We start from the raw sequence: 19973 nt of genomic DNA on the forward strand, positions 1-19973 counted from the left end.
CGTGGAGACAAGCTGGAACGGTGGAGCTGATATAGGGCTTAATGGTGTTGTATTCTCAGAGTCCCATGTAATGCGCACCCTCAGCTTCGGGTATGATGTTCCACCAGCACCACCTGTGCAGCAGACAGGAAACAAAATTTAATAAGTTGGAAAGTAAAGTGGATTTAAGTAAAGATTAAACATACATTTACCTCTGTAGATAGTGTCTCTTTTGGTCCTTGTTTCCTTCTCCAACCATTCGTCGAAGATCCTCAATCTCGCAACGAGCTTGCTTAGCTCTTGTGCTAGTTGGAATACCTCTTTCTTGAGCTGCAATAAATGGAAACAGTTCACAACTCAAATCTTCAGAAAAACTACAGAGTGATTGGAATGTGAACATGAGCTATAATATTATCGTAATAGGGTGATTGGTGGAGCTTTGTCTCGTTACCTTTTCAACCTCGAGGTCCTTCTCCGTCAGTAATGCAGTTGTTGTGTCAGAGGCAACCGAAGGCTGACCAGGGCTTCTCAACTCACTTTCCAGTTTAGCCAACTCCCTCTGCAAGTGTTTCACTAAAGCCTTATCAGACATGACGACATTGACTTGTGCATTCGTTGTCACCTCCTTTGCACAGCTCGCGAATAGAAGCGTGTTTCTTGATTGCTCAACATGGATCTTGCAGTACTCATGGTACAATTTTGGCGGTCTGGCATTTCTCCCAAGGAAGACTGACGTATGCGCGTCAGTTTTGCATTTCTTGAATGGAATGTGACCAGTTTTCCTTTACTGCATGAAATATTAGCCATATAATAATTAGTGATTGCAAAAAGAAAAAAAATAAAGAGAATCGTTATGGAAGAAGCTAAGTGTGCTCAGAAGCCAACCTTAGCTTACGGATGACAGTTCCCCGCGTTAACAAACTTGGTTTATATGACAACCTTCTTTCAACCTTGTGCCGGCTGATAATGACTGAGATGCACGTTCACTTCCAGCAAGATCAATAAAGTTCTGCAGGACCAAGTAATTCTCTATAGATCCTTTTCAACAACATTTTTTTAGCAGACAATGTGATGGAGAGTTTACCACTGTTGCTGTTAGTGTACTAAATTTATCGTTAGTGAAAAATTCACGAGCCGTGCTTTCAACTGTCTGTAAGAAAGTAGTAGAAGAACTAAGATATAAAGCTCACAAAGAAATGCAGCGTTTTAAACCATAAAAATATAAATCAAGGAGATGCCTAACCAATCTCAAAATCTGATGAGACCGGGAGCTAACTTCATTCAGAGCTGTCTCTCCAATTTGCCGCTGAGCTGAAAATGATTAAATGACCATGAAAATTATTACAAAACATAACTAATTAGAAAATTTAGATATACCGGATTTAGACTGTCTTTTCCTTCGCAAACAGAAAGGAGCTCCTTGAAATGATTCCAGTCTCGCAGAGTTTCCTCTGTGAGTTTCTCAACAACTGTCCCTTTCTGTCAGAAGGAAAATGAACTTCGTATGAGAGATTACCAAACAAAACAAAAAAGAATGAAAATATTATATTTACCTCAGGATCATCTAGAAGTCTGAGCGGACTACTATCTGTACTTAAGAGATCTCGCACAGACTCATTATAGATCTCCATGGCGGAGAACTTTAGAATGAATTCTCTTTCCTTGTGCTGCTTACAGTAAGCAGATAAATTAACTACCCACACGGAAACAAATATAGAATCGGCTGGTAAGAGATATGAGGCTGTGTTCTCTTAAATTACCTTGTCAATGTAGTCATATATATCAACCAAAGTGCAGTGAGTAATTCCACTCATGGTGTATGTCTTTCCACTGCTTGTTTGCCCGTACGCAAAGACGCTAGCTGAAAACCAAGTGAAATATAAAGTAAGAGAAGAATAAAAAAGAAAACGTGAGGAAGAGTGAAATGCCAGAGATGTCAAACCATTAACGCCACTGATGACAACAGAGAAAGCTACTTCCTTGGCCCCTTGGTCATAGACTTGCCTGGTACAACACTCAGGGCCGAACACTCTGTCTAGAGGCAGGCAGAGAATAATAATAATAATAAGAGAGAAAGAGGAAGGAAGGAAGAGGAGGTTTGAATTGATGAAGAAAGGAAGGGAAATAAAAAAAAGAATGTAATACCCAAAAGAGTAAGCAGAAGGATACATGGAACGGTCAGAGATAGAGAGATGGCTCCTGTACATGATGGGTGTAGAGTTGATGCACTCCCAGTCAGGGGAATTATTCCTCCAACATTTCCTTGTCATTTAAGGTCGCAGACGAACAGAAACAGAAATCTTTTCTTCACAGCCGCCGCCGCCGCCGCCGCTTGGTCTTGCTCTGATCCGCTTCCGTAGTCATCATCATACCTCCAGAGTAGAAAAAATGAGAATGAAAACATTATATAATGGAGGCAAAGTGTAATAATAAGTCAATAATTGAGTCCAATCAATCATCTGGTCAAATTCCATGCGGTAACAACCATGTGTGTCTCTTTCTCTACCAAACTAATAATGATACTAAAGTAATATGTTACAGAGCAAGATCAGAAAACGGAGATTCTTGAGTCTGGACTATGGAGACAGAGACAAAAACAGATTCATATTATAACTATTCCAGGATAGGTTTTGCGGAGGTTTGTATAAATGGTCCCCCTAAGATGTATATATTTTATTGAATACAAAAGAAACAAAAATGAGATGCTTATGAATGGAATCAAATTTACCTAAGGAAGGAGGCCTTAAGATGATGATGACACAGCCGCTTCTGTAGAATGTTCGACCTGCCTCAACGCTAACTCCATGTGCAGTGAGGACGACCCGAATCTTTTGTTTTAAATTTCACAAATTACTTACACATACATACACCTGCCTCCAAACAAAATAAATTCCAATAAACAATATTCAGCAAACATGGAGTCGAAAATTAAAACAATGCCTCCTACACGTAACACGCATTAGATGAATTTCTTCTTCTTACCTCGTCTACCCTCCGAGAAGATAAAGATAACCAAAGGCAGCTCCGAGAAGAGAATCTGAATGAAGAAGAAGAAGAAGATCCAGATATTCTATGACTCTCTCTCCCTCTCTGGATTAATCGGATTCGCACAGCTGTGATCGTTAATGGCGTTTTTCTGCAATCTGGCAAACTCCTCCTCTCTTTTTATTATTAGCCTTTCACTTTACAAACTGCCGCGCTAAACTAAGAACATTTTTTTCACTTTATTACCCTTTTACCCCTCTCAGTTTTTTTTTTTTCTTTCTTTTGTTATTCCGAAACTAACAAAAATGGTTTTGTTACTCTATTCATCTCCGCTTCACCTAATTATCGATGTTAAGTCACAATCGCTGATTAAACTTGTAAATGCTAATTGCTAATTCCGCACGCAATGCTTCATGCTTTCTACCAACAAACACTTTTTCCTAACCTTGTTTTAAGTTTCGTTAACGAGTTTTCGATCGTTATTCATATAAATTTATGTATAAATAATAAAATAAACACAGCACATGGTAGTTGCAGACCCGCTGCTGTCCATTTTAGTGACTACCTTTAAATAACGTATTTCGCTAAAAGCCAATGCATGTGCAGTGTTTATTTTTTTTACTTACACCCTAAGTTCGTTGCCATTTATATACCTTATAATGTAAAAATAATGATTTTTCATGATTGTTTTCCAGATTGACATTTACACAGTGAAGCAGATTAAGATATAATCACAGATTAAAAAGTATAATCACCCACTAGCCGTTTCTTTTATTTATTTATTTCTGCATGCGTACTTCTCACACTCTTGTTGAAACATAGTAGAAATAAAAATGCAGAAACATAAGCTGAAATCCATGTACGGTTGACTTATTATTATCAACCAAAACTTGGGATTAACAGGAAGCACATGCTGGTTCGTAGATAAATACTAGTATAATACTAATAGCGTGGTCGGTAGTTGAAGTATTGAAGAGACTAGTGTTTTTTTGTAGTATTATATATCGTTTTCTATAGCTAATTAAAAACAATATTTAATATCTGATATAGTAAATGTATGATGGGCACTTTTATATTTGGTTCAATAATTCCGTGCTATAGTATTAATTTGAAAGGTGATATAGAAATGAAATAAATGAAAGGGGACATGCACATGATGTGGAAATGGACAAAAACCATACCGACTCACAATTATGAGATATCACATGATGATGCGGACAAGTCAACGCTTCTTATATCTAGGCCTTACGTCACAAATAGGCTGGGCTTAGCCCAGAAGACCTGTTTAAAAATACAAGCCCAGAACAATTAACAAATTCAGAAATAAGTTTTTCTTTTTTGTTTATTCTAAACAGGCCCGTCTTTTACTTTTTGAGGTTTCATGCGAGCTGTAATCATCTAACAACACACGAAATATTTTGCAAAAAAAACCATGTGCAAAAACACGTCTTGCACTTACCTAGAAACGGACTTAATTCTAAAGGAGGATGGTTGGCAAGTTTCGCAGCCATCTTCAGCGATCTGTCAAAATCTGCGGGAGCTGCGAATTCAATGTTGGCTTTCGTGCAGCCATATTGTCCAACAAGATTGTCATCTTCTCCAAGTCCTACTGTCCGTATTTTCAGTCCCTTTGAATCTGAATTTAATTGAAGAGTAATCCGTGTAAAGGTGTGATTTTGTTCAGAGTCGTGCTTATAGCCTTTAAAAAAAAAAGGCATTTAACCTTTTTTTTTTTGGTCAAAAGGCATTTAACTAGGACCCCTAATTTTTGTAAAAATTCCAGAGACCCTAATTACAAAAAAATTTTTTTACATAGTACTAAAATATTCTCTTAATAACATTTTATATTTATTTGATTCAGAATTTAACTTCTGTTTAAAATAACTATCAATATCTCTATATTTTTAAATAAAAATAAAGATTCTACTTCTAAAAATTGCAAATATTTAATCCACATTTGTCTTCTTTTATATACTATGAGTTAATTTTATTTTATATATTTATGGAAATTTGGTAAAAAAATATGAAATTTCGAATATATAGTTTATTATATTTAATTTAAATGCTAAGATTTGTGTTTTTTTAACGGATACCAACATTTCAATCCAAATTTGTATCTTTGTTATTAACTTACAAATTCATATTTTTTATCATGATTTTAATTTTTTTAGTTATAACATTTTTATGAAGAAGAATCAGAAACGTTGATGTAATAAATTCAAAAAAAACTCAGTGTTTATATATATATATATATATATATTACATATTTCAAATGTTTATATGATTCAAATTTAAATAAAACTATTATTAACAATATCATGTAAATATATATTTTTAACTCGTCTCAGGCCTCCAAAAATCTTCGCACAGCACTGATTTTGTTTGGTACATTGCATATCTATTGCTTTCGCTCGAAACGAATTTGACTAAAAGGTTGATTGTTTGTAGTTTTTGGATTAGTTTTTGGTTTGTTTTTCCAAAAACCATTTAGCAACCAATCAAAATTTTAAAAGAATAGATTCCTAAAATGTAGGAAAATTAGTTTTTGCAAATAACTGTTTTCTTAACACAAAAACCAAAAGCCAAGTTTTCATAGTTTTTTTCTTATCTTACGGTGGGTTTCCAATTTTTTTTTAAATTGCTTTTATTTTATTTATATTTTAATATAAGAAAAAAATAAAAAATGATAATTACTGTAATCAAAAAGGTTTAGTAAGATTCATTTTTCTTACTATTGGTACTATTTATTAAAATTCGTGATATATATTCTTGTATTAATTTTTTTAAACAAGAAATAAACTTCTAAAATAATTTTTTTTAATATCAGACCAAAAAATCATTAACCAATTTTTGAGAAACCAGAAGGATAATAAAGTTTTAAATTCCGAATTCAAAATATATTTATAATTTTATACAGTACTTTCCTGAACTTATAAAAGTACATTAAATTTTATTTAGTATATTTAAATAAACTAGCTATTGATATTTTTTATTATAATAATATGTGATTTATAAAATATTTTAAAAATACAACTATTTTTTTTAACTTTTTAATTATGTATTTTCATTTTTGAACTGCAGTAATTATGTTGTCATATATATATATCAGAATGGGGGAATTTTACTTCTACACTTTCTTTGGTACCACATTTCAAGTATACCACTAGTATGAAGACATTTTCACAAATACACTTTTCATTAATGACCAAAAGACCATACTAGCCCTAACCTTATCTCTCTCTCGCGATCCTCTTTTCTTTCTCTCTCTCTCGCGATCTTTTTTCTTCCTCTCTGCCTCCGATTCACCGGAGATCCACCATCTCTCTCTCATTCCACCGGTTCTCTGCGGTTCACTCTGCGGTTCACTCTGTCGACTCCTACTTCTGTACAAGATTCCCAACTGGTATGCATCTAATTTCTCCTTTTTTGTTTGTGTCGATTAATTTTGCGAAATTTCGATTTTGTGGTTACTATAGTCGAAAATCAAACAAGATTGCTTTAGACTTCTAATCTGTACATGTCGATCTAAGATAAACAATTCTGATTGTGAAAACATTGAGTTTTGACAACTTAAGACCCTTTATAACCCTTTGTAAATCTGAGTTATTTTGTAATGTAATTGATATGTTCAGTTCCTGAGAAGCTGTGTTCAAGCTTATATGAGAGCCACAATCCTGCAGCACACATTTGCTTTAATTGTTGGTGAATGGTCGATTCACAATAAGAAAGTTGGCAGAATCTGAAAGTTTTGTTTTTGGTTCTGCGTTTCTTAACAGTTGTGACTTACGTGTCTGTCTAGTACTCAATGTAGCTCAATATGTTAATTATTTACTCTAATCTCTTGCTTGTTTCTTGACCATAATACAACAAACAGAGCGGTAGAATCCAATGAGATGTGGAAGACTCAGGAGCAAGAAAACGAAAGGCTCAAAATAAAATCAAGAGAGGAAAGCAGCAACAGCAGTAGCCAAATGAAGTGGAGTAGTAGTTTCTCGAAAAGGAGTTTGGATAAGAAATGTAGCTCCATTAACGAGGAGAGAAAGATCACTCATCAATCATCATTGGACAAAAGATTGTACTTGGATGATGATGATGAAGGTTTAGGAGATGATGAGAATTGAGTCTTTTCTCCAATCACGGTATATATGTCTATTTGCTATAGCTTCTGTTACCTTTAGCTTCCTTCATCTTCTGAGTCTCTTTGTAAATGACAGGAACAAACGTGGGAGAGGCTCTGTTGGTCCTAGGATGGATGAAAATGTCCCTTATCTTCCCACCGAGAAGGTTGATCAATTGCAAAGTTCTGATACAAGGGAAAGGAAGGTAGTCTTGCTGCAGCTTGGGCTCTAGCTAATCTATATTATCTTGCATGTTAGAAAGCTCTTATAAGGGTTTATAAAACTATTTATAAGAACTTATAAATCATTTTTAAGGTTTTAAAAATATATTTATAAAAGTTTATGAATCTGTATATAAGGTTTGTAAAAATATTATAAGAGTTTAATAATCTTCATAACACAATTTATAAGAGTTAATAAATCTTTTTTAAGAGTTTATAAATCTTTACAAACATTTAGAAGTAAAATATTCATAAAGCTATTATAAGTGTCTATAATTCTAATATAAATGTTTGTAAATTATTTATAGTAAATAAAAGATTATTTATAATGGTTTATAAAACAATTAATAAGACTTTATAAAATCAGTCTATAAGGTTTTTTAAATATATTATTAAAGTATAATTCATTTATAAGAGTTTATAAAATCCGTTTATAAGGATTATAAATAATTAATAAATGTTTATGAATGATTTATGAAGATTTAGAAATCATTTATAAATATTTATCAATAGTTTATATATATTCCTCATGTGGTGGAAAACAGCAAGATGATGTAGCAGAGGTTTGTGGGGATATTGAGTTTGCTGTATAGTTCATAGCTAAGAATAAGAGCGAGTGTCTCCAAGAAGAATGGGGAGTGTTGGGGAAGTCTCCGGAGGCGGCTTTAGATGTGGATCAGACGATCTTCGTGGTTACGGCGGAAGACGTGGAGAGGAGCAAAAGACGGTGTTATGGGCAGCAAGAAACTTCTCCAGCAAGAAGATTTGCTTGCTTTACGTCCATCGTCCTGCTTGGCCTGCCTCCTGCAGTGAGAATCTTATGCTTCTCTTTCTCTCTGACTTAACTATTTTGTGGTGAATTATAGAATATTTATGGATGTTGAATTGTTCTTGAGTGTAGATTTGCTCATGAATCATGATTGAATCTTACCGAGTCTATATATATATCCTTTAGTTGATTGTGGATGATGTTAATGATGTACCTCTGTTTGCTAAGAAAATCTGAGAAATGATATAATTGTTTTATAAAGAAGAGGCAGAGAAACCATATCAAATTATATCATCATAATAAAATCCTTATAAGACTTTATAAAGATAATAAATAATTTATAAATATTTATAAATCATTTATGAAAATTCAGAAATCATTTATAAACCTTTATCAATAGTTTATATATATATTCCTATAAATGATTTATAAACCTTTATAAAATCACTTATAAGAATATACCAAATATTTATAAGGTTTTATAAAATCATTTATAAATATTTAGAAAGGTAATTTCATTTATAAAGTCTTAAAAATCATTTATAAGATTTTATAAATCTTTACATTTAGAAGTAAAATATTCATAAAGCTATTATAAGTTTAAAAAGTAAAATCGATGATATAAATACATGAAGATGCTCGTTACTAATTTTCTGAAAAACGAAACTAGAGTAAATGTAAAGTACAAATGATTTACAGCTTACAATCACTTATAAGAACACGTGTTATACATATATATATTACAGAAAGACATGTGTCTTGTTTCTCTTATATGTGTCAAAAACATATATATTACATATAAAAACACGTGTCTTATCTCTCTTTCTGCAACTCCAATCTTCTTGAAAATTGTGTTTCCTTCTGAAAACATAAAAACATAAGGCTAAATATATATATTGTTTTACGGTTTCTTTTATAAGGCCTTATAAATATAAAAATTGTAATAAATACCTCAAGCGGATTACCTTTATAAAATCACTTATAAATTTTATAAGAGCTTATAAAACCTTGTATCAACCATCTATAAAGTTTTTAAAACATATATAAATATTTATAAGATTTTATAAATCTTTTTCAAGAGTTTATAAATCTTTTTCAAGAGTTTATAAATCTTTTATAAGATTTTATAAATCTTTACATTTAGAAGTAAAATATTCATAAAGCTATTATAAGTTTAAAAAATAAAATCGGTGATATAAATACATGAAGATGCTCATTACTAATTTTCTGAAAAAAGAAACTAGAGTAAATGTAAAGTACAAATTATTTACAGCTTACAATCACTTATAAGAACACGTGTTACACATATATATTACAGAAAGACATGTGTCTTGTTTCTCTTATATGTGTCAAGAACATATATATTACATACAAAAACACGTGTCTTCTCTCTCTTTCTGCAACTCCAATCTTCTTAAAAATTGTGTTTCCCTATGAAAACATAAAAATATAAGGCTAAATATATATATATATATATATATATATATATATATTGTTTTACGGTTTCTTTTATAAAACCTTATAAATATAAAAATTGTAATAAATACCTCAAGGGGGTTACCTTTATAAAATCACTTATAAATTTTATAAGAGCTTATAAAACCTTGTATCAACCATCTATAAAGTTTTTAAAACATATATAAATATTTATAAAACTATTTAAAAGGGTTTATAAAACTATTTACAAGAACTTATAAGCTATTTATAAGAGTTTTTACATTTATTTATAAGTGTTCATAAATTAATTTACAAGGTTTATAAATCTATTTATAAGAGTTTATAAATCACCAAATTAACCAACTTTTCACTATTTCTTTGCTTATTAAGGAACATCATTCTTTTACAGTTTCTTTTATAAGGCCTTATAAAAAAGTATAATTGAGTATTGAGATGATTGAGTATTGAGAGATACTTGAGGTTTCTGAATTTATAATGGTTTATAAAAATTTATAAAGGGTTTACAAAACCACAATGTTAGATGAACGTCTCAGTTCTGCAGATGCACATAATATATCCAGACCAGATATATAGCCTTCTAGGACCTTTCTCACAGAAATAGCAAAAGCCTGATTAACAAGAGTATAGTGGCTCTTGTTATTGGCTTCTTCATTTTCACCTACTTTACAGCTCCCCCATGTCCCTCAACTTCCAACTTGAAGTTCATGAAATGGGTCTACGAAGTTATGGAGAAGAAAGACCAAAGAACCAAAACAGCCTATGTTTCAAAGAATCTGTCCCAAGGCGTCAGTGCTTGATAACCAATGCCACAAGCTCAGACTTTTGTGGGTTGTCCTATCAGCTGGCTCAGAGCATAATCCATAAGAGAGCTTATGTATGCTAATAAGAGAAGAACACCTTGCAGGGCATTCAACGCCAACCTAACCAAACTTAATTCCTATTAAAAAGCAACAAAATTGTCAGAGAATGTGGCCAAAAGTAGAAGTAGTCTCAATATACTTCTTTCATTTCATCTAAGCACTAAAGATATTCCATTGTTCTGTAATTGATTACTAAGAATAGAAATCTGAGAACATGACATCGTAATCTTCCCTAAGATAATGATTTCGTCGTAACTCAATACAGTACATCGAGTACTAAACTCAAATCAATAAAATTGATACTTCTTTTCCCCCAAATCATTTCCTATTAGGTTTCCGATCCTAGCCACTCAAGTGAAATGCAAAGCTCATGTTTCCACGCATACAAACATGAAAAGCGTAAATGGTGAACTTACAGAGGCAAATGAAGAAGACGGAGGAGAAGCACGAGTTGGAAGAAGAAATTGGCAGCTCTGAGAATGTAAGGACTCTCAATTACTTGGTGGAAGGTAAAGCTCCTCCTGTTTGAGCTTCTCCAGAAGCGAATCAATGCTCGTCGCCACCGTCATTATTTCTCAATCGAGGAGAAAGTGAGAGATCGTCTTGTTCGCCTGAGCTTGTAGAGTTTTTCAGCTTCGTCGGAGAATTCGTCAGCGCCGTCCGGAGAACTCGTCAGGATCGTCGGATTTGATCACCGTCGAATTCGAAATCAATCTGGAAACTCTCAGATTTGGAATTGAGGGAGAACGAGAGTAATTTAGGTTTAATTATTCAGGGGTATAATGGTACTTTGTCTATTAAAATTTTAATGGTAAAGTTGAAAAGTGTAAAGTTGAAAAGTGGTATTAGGAAAGTGGTATTAGTGGCAATTCCCCTATCAGAATTGTGGTTCATATATCTAGCTCGCATTATTTTCTCTTATAAAATAAATTTATTTTTAAGTGGTAATATTTTGTATTATTTGTTGTTCATAGTAAGTAATATTTTACTACTAATTTTTATTTCAACTCAAACAAAAATAATCATTCAAGTTTTCTAAAACCTAAAACTATACAAAAATCAGAAATTTTAGATAAATATTTTAATATTTTATAAAAACAAAAACCAAAAGTCAGAAACCAAAATCACCATTCGTGTTTTTTCAAAAACTAAAATCTACTGCAAAATCAAAAACTAGAAACTAAAAACCAAAATCTAAAAACTAAAAATCAAAAACCAAAAACTAAAAAATAAAATCTAAAAACTATCTAAACAATCATCACCTAAGAGTAGTCTGTGTGGCTTGTATTTTTGGGCCTATTGATCCCCTCTTCTCGTTCAAAAACAATTATCATTTGGGTTTTTGGAGGTTTCGCCATCTTCTTTCTTATTAATTTTTTTTTCAAAATATAAGATTCTAGTAAACAATATTCAAATTATCTTGACTGAGAATCATGAGTGGAATGGGATGAACTAAAAGTTGGTTTCGGTACAAAAAATAAGGCCCAACAGTATTGTTACTTTTTCTATTTTATGGTGAGACATTTTATAAAATTCGTTTTGGAAAGCTTCATGCTGTTGTTTGTGTGGTCCTAACTAAAGGCTTCTATTTTGTCCCCCTGAAATGCAATGATGCCAATTGCAAATTTGTCTCTTATACGTGTCTCTCTCTAATTGGTTTACAAAAGGAGAATTCTCTCAAGACCCCACTTGCCTTGTGATACTTAAAGTAGCTCTTTAATCACCACTCGTCCTCAAAATGCTTTCTACGTACAATAACATCAAATTATTGGCAAAGTATATTTGTTTGTGAAGAAGAAAGAAAAGCAATTAACTTTTTCTAAAGAGGATTTGGAAGACAAGTGCGAGGTTGTACGGAGGAAATCTCGGTATCAAATCAGCTGAAATCTGGTGGGTTTAGGGTTTAATGGAGTTATGGGACCAATTGATTTACATATTTTGTATAATATATTGTTTTTTTTTTTTTGAACACAGTATAATATATTGTTCTTACTGTAAAATCACAAATAAAGTGATCTGTGTGTATAACTTTTGGACAGTCTTCACATGCATCCCCATGCACCATTTATTTCTTCTTAACAAAATAAATCATCCAAATTAGTATGGGTTGGGTCTAATCATATCATCACGGCGTTCTTGAGGTGACATATATTGAATAATGAAAAAGAGAGGGTAAGGAATAAAAATGTGGAAAGAGGTGATTTTAGGTCCAAACATGTATGCCTGCAGAAATGAAGACGCAGACCAATTTTTATTCTTTTTCTGTTCATTCCACTCACCCTCATAATCTGCAAAATCTCTCTCTCTCTCTAGGTAAGTGCTTAATAACAACAGAATCTACGTACACACACAAAACATAAATTATATTTATACTGACGCCTAAGTACATTTATATTTACGTGGATGGATTCTCGAGTCGAGGGAAACACATACAATGCAAGATCGGACTTTTGGAAAATTGTAGTATAAGCCAAACAACGCATAGTATATGTGAAAAATGTGCAATGATAAGACGAAGTCTATATGAATGCTTATTTTTTGTAAACTTATATTGATGCTTATTACGATTTTTAAAAACATAAATGTCGATGTTGCAGTGAGGACGTTTGGTTCAGTAAGTAGAACTTCTCGTCATCTAAGTATCTCTCTATCCCTTCAAATGTAAATGTACTGACATTACATCAACACACAAATCAACTCTAACCATTATAAACCTAGTTATTTTAAACACACTACATCAAAAGATTATTAGTTTTTAGTTTTAATAATTTAAATACATTATTTATCTATAATTGACTAATTTCATTATATCACATTTGATTTTATATTTGATTTTGTTAAATTTTGTAATTTTATGTCTTCATTATTTATTAAAAATTATTTTAGAGTTAATTTATATATTAGTTTGTTTTTATGAAAAAAATTAGTTCAGCTAAATTTACATTAAAAACGAAAAGTACATAATATGTATTTTTACAGTTTGATATAATCGATGATAATTATTTGAGTATATTTTAAATTAAAATATAATTAATATAATATTTTAATTTTTAGCAAGGTAAGAAAAAATAGAAATATTCTCTCCATATACAAAAATTGAAGTTTTAGTTTTTGTATATGAAAGATAGATGTTTAAGACTTTATTTAGTGCATTTTGCTTTAATTAAAATATTAAATCTAGCAAATATAAGTCTACGCTAATTAATATATTCATGTGACTATAGTCAAATGAAAAGTAATAAAATATATTAGTTTAATAATTGGTATGATAAATAGCATTCACTAAAGTAACATCAATTTTGGTAAAACTATGTAATTTTGGAATTTTATTATAGATAAAATCACACTAAATTTGATATTTTGGAGTTGGCTTCAAAAACTGCTTAAATTTAACTATCAAGTATACGAAGTGATATACATACGACCATATTGACAAACAGTAGCCGCCTATCATATATACCTATGCCAGTTTGTCTGTGATTGTTTTGCCAAACCCACAGTAAAGCTCAGTACATGTTTCCCACGGTTTCCAATATACAAGTATATTTCAACATTAATTGATTTTACAGAGCAAATCACATCTGTAATTAACTGACAAACTTCTTAAAATTTTAAATTCGACGTCCAAAAAAGTCTTGAGTTGAAAATTGAAAAGAACAAGCCTGAGATTAGCGATCAGAGTTGAAAACAGCCAGCTGGAAAGCTGTTGATGTGAGCTTCCACAGATACAGACTCGTTGACTTTTTTGATATTTGAAAACTGGACTGGATTATATACTCCAATAATACAATAATACAAGGTACTTCCAGATAAAAACACTATGAACTTATAATTAAATTTTGTAGGCAGGTAATAGAGAACTTAACTTTTTTTAACAGAAATTGTACATAATATTAAAAGACAGGTAACGATTTAAATATAGAATATAAACATTCTCAGGATTTGGAGATTAATCTTTAAAACACTGATTAACGTTATAAACTCCTCTTCCTCCGTTCTACAAACCCTAGTTGTACTGTAAGAATTAAATGGCTATGATCTGTCAAGATCTAGGGTTGGAGAAGAAGTGTGTACCAGTGATGAAACTGTTGTTGGAGGTAGGATAATTAAGTGAGGCAGGATCAATGTAATGATCTGAAGTGGAGCCAACGACTCCATTGTTGCAGCTCACCTTTGCGCTTGACGAGGAGGCCGATGGCCCTGCGGTTATGAGATTCAACGGCTGAGATCCACCGTCCGAGGAGCTTCTCTCGGCCGGACCTTGGTCGTAGAGAATACCTTTGAATACGTGACCGCCTATACTCACAGCTGTTTTGTATGCATATTCATCTTCTCCCTCATCAACCGAACTCACACGCACACACTGGAAAGTTGCAGATGAGCTAATTTCCGGTGGAAAATTTCCAACCTGTAGCCCTAGGTGAAAAATAATTATGTGATCAGATGTTTGATTACATGTGGAGAAATAAAATTTAATGTAAGATTTGTTTGTTTATATAGAAAAAGATTTTATAAACTTCTTTCAAAAAAAAAGATTTTTAAAGTGTTTTCAAAAAAAATATTTTTAAGTTAATGGCAACAAATAAAAACACAAATATCAAGATCAGCGAGAACAGTGTCCTGCTGTCAATCCAAGAGTCAGTTTTACTCATACACAGTGTATATCTTCATAACAAAACAAAAAAAAAGTTGAAAACTAGTACAAACTTTTGTTCTTCTCGAAAATGAAAAAAAAAACAAATAAATACCAATAAAAAAAGCTGATCAAACAATATAGGGTTTCTGTTTCTGCAGTTGTAAAAATTGAAATTAATCAAGGTATCCACAATGCTTTCATTTTACCACTATATTTGAACGCATGGAAAGAAGCAAAAAAAAAACAGAAAGTGGAATTATGGGATACCTAAGGTGTTATGAGTGCACACAAGGGAAGTAGATTTTGCTGGGACTGGGAAATGCTCTCTCGGCCGTTTAGGAACGTTCTCACCTTGCGGATGCTGAGAGGAGGCAAGCTGCTGTTGGCGTTCCCGGCGTTTGGCGGCAGGAACCCACGTGCTTTTCACGTGAGTGGGACACTCAAGGCCTCGGCTCTTGCAGCAAGTCCTGCACCTCATGTGAGCGCAATCTTTCTTAGCTTGGTTCCCACAGTCCTGGCAGCTGGGTCCGCCGCCGCCGCCACCACTTCTCATCATCGTTAAACCGGAGGCTTCACCGCCGGAAGCTTCAATTAAGCTCCGGTTGCTTGGACCAACGCCTAAACCAGCAGCGGAAGTGTAGAGATTCAGCCTTTGTTGCTGCTGCTGCTGGAAAATGATTTGTTGATTGTTTGAGTGTTGCCATAACTCAAGTGTTCCTTTGTAAGAAGGAGCGATATCACCACACCCAGCGTTTGCGTTTGAGTTAGGGTTTCTGCACCAGAGCCAAGATTCGTTTCCGGATGGAGAAGAATTATTATTTGTATTAGTAGTAGTGGCGTCTTGGCGGCTTCCTCCTCCATCTACTCCTGTGCCGTTGCCTAGCGAGAAAAAGCCTGCCATAGTCGGACACAACCAGCCATATATTACCAAATTTCAAGGGCTTTTCTTTTTCCACTTAATCAACACTCCCACATGTCTTCTAATCTTTCCACAAGAAGAAACGATCAATTGGTGAGGAAGATGATATTATGTTATCTGGTTTGTTTTAGAAATCGAATAAAGCTTTTGGAACTGTGAAAGTTGGATTGTCGGTATAGAGAGTATTTAAGAGAGATTCGAGCGATCAGAGAGTTTTGTTTCTCTTCTGTCTCGCGCTCTGCAACGCCGCCATGTCCTTAATGCTCCTCTCTGACTCTTTCCCCTCTTCTTATTCTCTCTCTCTCTTCTTTTTTTGTTTGTTTTCCACAAACGCTCATCGCCCAAAATATATCTATACCGTTGATCATCAAGTGTTCACGATCCAGCGGTGCCTATGTTGCCACGTCTTTTCCACTCTTCGGTCTTTTCCACCGGAAAACACGCTCCCTCTTACCTTTTTTTTTGTTTGTGTTTTAAAGAATCTCTACTAGTAATGTTGTTATTGTTTTCTTTATATATATCTCTATAATTCTAAATTTACATTTTCAAATCATGTATTTAATCAAAGCTGTGAGCTGAGTGCGGCTGAGGAACGCCGGCAATACCCGCATATATAGTTGTGTTCTTTTATAGATTCGCTGGTTATGGTTTCAGTTCATCTGTGGCTTAAATTATCCTGTATTGGTTGGATAGTGCACCTGTGGCTTTAATTAAACGCGTAAAGGTTGCAGATGGTAAGCAGATGCTTACTCGCTCATGTTTCCAAGGAAGCAAATTATTATTACTATTATTTATATACACAAAGAAAACTAAATAATTAACGTTAAGTTCTCAATTATTTGTGCTGTGTACATTATATGTTTATTACTATATTGTATAGATTGTTTAATGTAGAGTCTATATAGTGTACACACATACACAAATACAAGTATATCATTTCTCCCGTGTGTCGTTTTTGTCTTAATCATTATTATACTAGTCTACAAAGAAATGATCTAGTATCTTAGAGCACCATTAACGGATAGAGAAAGAACTTGGATATCTAAGCTAAAAAATTTCATCTTTATTAGATAATTATAGCTTAATTAAAACAAAAAAAACAATGAAAAAAATTACATGTAAACAATTGAATTTCTAACAGGTCGTAGGAAAATCGGTTTTAAGATACTTTTGTTTCGTCTCTTTTTTTTTTAATAATATAATACTAGTGGTTAGACACTCATCTTCGTCCCATCGTTAATGCTGTTTGAGAATTATACAAAATATGGATGACAGCTATAGGATTGGGAGAGTTGACTAATATGAAGAGGTATAATTTAAGTCCTTCCCGTTAGAAATGCCCACGGCTGTGCGCGAAAAAAATGTGTATTGAAGGAAAAGCGAGAGAGTGAAACTGGAATTCTGATGTATTTGCTATTTACGAAATGGATGAAAGTTAGACATATACTTCTTTTGTTTCTAAGTAAATGTCATTTTGATATTTCACACAGATTGAAACAAATGAATAAAATGTAATTAAATCTATATTAATTACACATGTTTGACTATAATATTTAAAATAAATAAAATTATTTATAAGATCAATATACTTTGCAATTAATTTAAGTTAAAAGTAAATAAAATTGGTACTCCCTCCATATTAGTTTAATTGATGTTTAAGAATTTTGATTTTGTTTCAAAATAAATGATGTTCTCACCATTCTAGGTGAAATTTAATATCATTTGAAAATTTTAACCAATTATAAAATACTGCATCTTTTTTTATTGGTTGAATTAGTTTTATTTGATGTTATTTATGTAACCAAAGTCAATTATATAAAAGTTTGTATTTTTAATATTTGTGTAAAAACCTTAAACACCTTTTAAAATGAAAAAAAAAGAGAGTATTAAAATTAGAAAATGACATTTTTTGTGTAACAAAAAAAATGTTAGAATGGTATTTAATATGAAAGAGATGGAATAAAAAACAGAATAATCATATCACCAAAATCGTGATATTTTTCTTCCTAAAAGGTATATAAGTATAATATATATCTGTAAGTGTATGGACATACTAATTTGATAATTTTACATAGCGACTGTGACGATTTAAGGGGGTTTATTGTGTGTAGAATGTACATACAAGTGTTATGGATGAATGAAAAAGAGGAGAAGAAGGGGAGATACAATCATTCATGAATGAGAAATTAAGAGAGAGAGGGTAAAAGGGCAAGTGACATTCTCTCAGATTTTATTCGTGTATATTAACAAGACTACAAACCCATAGTTCCAAATATCTTAATAAAATCGATTATTTATGCAAATAACAACAAATTCGTGACTCGTCACAAGCCCAAACTAATCATTTGAAATGTGAACATTGAAATTAGTACAAATAGATTACTTTTCCCAAATGTAAACGCTTAAAGGCGAAGAGTTATTGTCGCTTCTTGAGCCCTGTGTTTCCTTTTTAATGTTACCAGTAGCTCAAGGATTCTGGTTATTCTCTAGCTGATGCTCCAGGTAATGGATCGAGCGAACTTAATTAAGAAAACCTTTTAAATTGAATCATTTTGTACGAGACAGCTTCTAATTTGAACCATTATTCATGCATTCGGGGTTGATTAAAAAAACAAATTTAGCCTTACGTTAGAAAAGTAACTAAAGTTTATATTTTCATATGCACTTTTTTACAAAAAAAAACCGCAGATCTTAAACCATTTCCAACAATTCACTCTATTTTTCATTCTAAAATAAAATAACTTTATAATAGAGTTGAATTATATTCTAATAGTATTCTGTTTTAGAGTGAAAGATAGAGTGATGAACAAAATTTTATATATAGCTCTATTTTAGAATAAAAAGTTGAGTGAGGCTGGAAATGGTTTTAGTATTCTAGTAACTTTTTTTTGGTCAAAGTATTCTATTAACTACAAACAAAATTTTGTTGCCACTGTTCTGGTATCAATTTGCACATCGACACACATCTACCATCCAACATTTCAACTTGATTCGGTATATTATTCCCACGAGCAAAAAACAAGAAAAACGAAACATGGAAAGCACTTTATAAATAGAGAATAAAAAAAGTGAGTATGGGGTATAGTGTTTGTTGCCTTCTCAATATGACTTCTACATTAAAACTTCTATAAAATAAATCATTTATTACTTAACTGGATCGTTTTCTTACATAGGCAGAATTGGAGAAAGAAAAGACTGTTTGTTTTGACAGTCACCCGCTCTTTGCTTTTCTACACTCTTGTTAGTTTTCAAAACGAGAAAGCACGATTAGTTAATTATCATTGTCGTCATGTACCACATGGATCCCATTTTATTATAGAGTCCATGTCCCCTTATATATATTTCTCCTTATACTCAAGATATTCACCATTGAAAATGAATGCTAAAAAGAGATTTTTCAACAGAAAAAAGAGAAGATATTTTCACCATTCAAAGGAAAGAAATCTGAGTAAAGATTTTGTTCATGTGGGTCCCGAGAAGTGGAGTCATGGTTACTCCAAATGTCATTCTCATGCACATGCAGACGCTTATACTGTTTCTAAACTACTGTATCAGTTCAGTTAATTACTGAATGCGACATATTAATCTATTTAACTACTGTATATTTCACATAAAACTTATTTACCCCAGTGTTAATTATTTATTAATTTCACGAACTGTAACATTTTTTTAATATATATACATTATATAACTATATAGGTAACTCACACTTAACTGGGTCGTGGCTTGTGGGCAGTGCCGTGCGAAGAGATATAGGGGCCTGAGGCGAAATTATATTTTTTTTTTGTTTATATAATTTTATGCGTATTATATTTAAAATTAAATAATTCGAAATAACTTATTTTTGCCACATGGATTAAAAATTAGAAAATAAAAATGATACAATTAGAATGTAAAATTTTTGATTAATTTATTTTGGTTCTTTAATAATTTTCACCAAATTATCATAGTATATAAAATGTGATGTAAATTATTAAATTAGTAACATAAAAATGAAGGTTGTTTTTTTTTGTTAAAATGATGATACT

General features: G+C 32.2%; 2 protein-coding genes and 2 long non-coding RNA genes across 4 annotated transcripts; 1 reads left to right on the forward strand and 3 right to left on the reverse strand.

Annotated features, from left to right (window-relative positions):
- Positions 1-892: 892 nt before the first annotated feature.
- Positions 893-2249, reverse strand: LOC117126841 (kinesin-like protein KIN-7H). The gene is made up of 8 exons (XM_033275993.1): positions 2126-2249; positions 1922-2014; positions 1740-1840; positions 1533-1646; positions 1377-1458; positions 1223-1290; positions 1064-1129; positions 893-988 (listed from the first exon to the last, which is right to left on the reverse strand). Exons 1-8 carry the CDS (start codon positions 2247-2249, stop codon positions 893-895), a joined length of 744 nt encoding a protein of 247 aa, XP_033131884.1.
- A 72-nt stretch (positions 2250-2321) lies between these two features.
- Positions 2322-3552, reverse strand: LOC117126659. Its single transcript, XR_004449357.1, has 3 exons — positions 2962-3552; positions 2708-2849; positions 2322-2351 (listed from the first exon to the last, which is right to left on the reverse strand). It is a non-coding gene; the product is annotated as an uncharacterized LOC117126659 (long non-coding RNA).
- A 3103-nt stretch (positions 3553-6655) lies between these two features.
- LOC103839930 lies at positions 6656-11206 on the forward strand. Its single transcript, XR_004449358.1, has 2 exons — positions 6656-7103; positions 7179-11206. It is a non-coding gene; the product is annotated as an uncharacterized LOC103839930 (long non-coding RNA).
- Positions 11207-13187: 1981 nt separating this feature from the next.
- Positions 13188-19663, reverse strand: LOC117126656 (protein SHORT INTERNODES). The gene is made up of 2 exons (XM_033275344.1): positions 15294-19663; positions 13188-14806 (listed from the first exon to the last, which is right to left on the reverse strand). Exons 1-2 carry the CDS (start codon positions 15925-15927, stop codon positions 14433-14435), a joined length of 1008 nt encoding a protein of 335 aa, XP_033131235.1. The 5' UTR covers positions 15928-19663; the 3' UTR covers positions 13188-14432.
- Between the last annotated feature and the right edge of the window lie 310 nt (positions 19664-19973).

This window comes from Brassica rapa, chromosome A07, assembly GCF_000309985.2.
Source record: "Brassica rapa cultivar Chiifu-401-42 chromosome A07, CAAS_Brap_v3.01, whole genome shotgun sequence".
NCBI lineage: Eukaryota > Viridiplantae > Streptophyta > Magnoliopsida > Brassicales > Brassicaceae > Brassica > Brassica rapa.

Coding starts and splice junctions, on each gene's coding strand:
- LOC117126841 (XM_033275993.1), bottom strand. CDS start 2,249: ATGACAAGGAAATGTTGGAGGAATAATTCCCCTGACTGGGAGTGCATC. Junction 2,015..2,125: donor TCCTTCTGCTTACTCTTTTG/GGTATTACATTC, acceptor GCCTGCCTCTAG/ACAGAGTGTTCGGCCCTGAG. Junction 1,647..1,739: donor TATATGACTACATTGACAAG/GTAATTTAAGAG, acceptor TACTGTAAGCAG/CACAAGGAAAGAGAATTCAT.
- LOC117126656 (XM_033275344.1), bottom strand. CDS start 15,927: ATGGCAGGCTTTTTCTCGCTAGGCAACGGCACAGGAGTAGATGGAGGA. Junction 14,807..15,293: donor GTGCACTCATAACACCTTAG/GTATCCCATAAT, acceptor TTTTTCACCTAG/GGCTACAGGTTGGAAATTTT.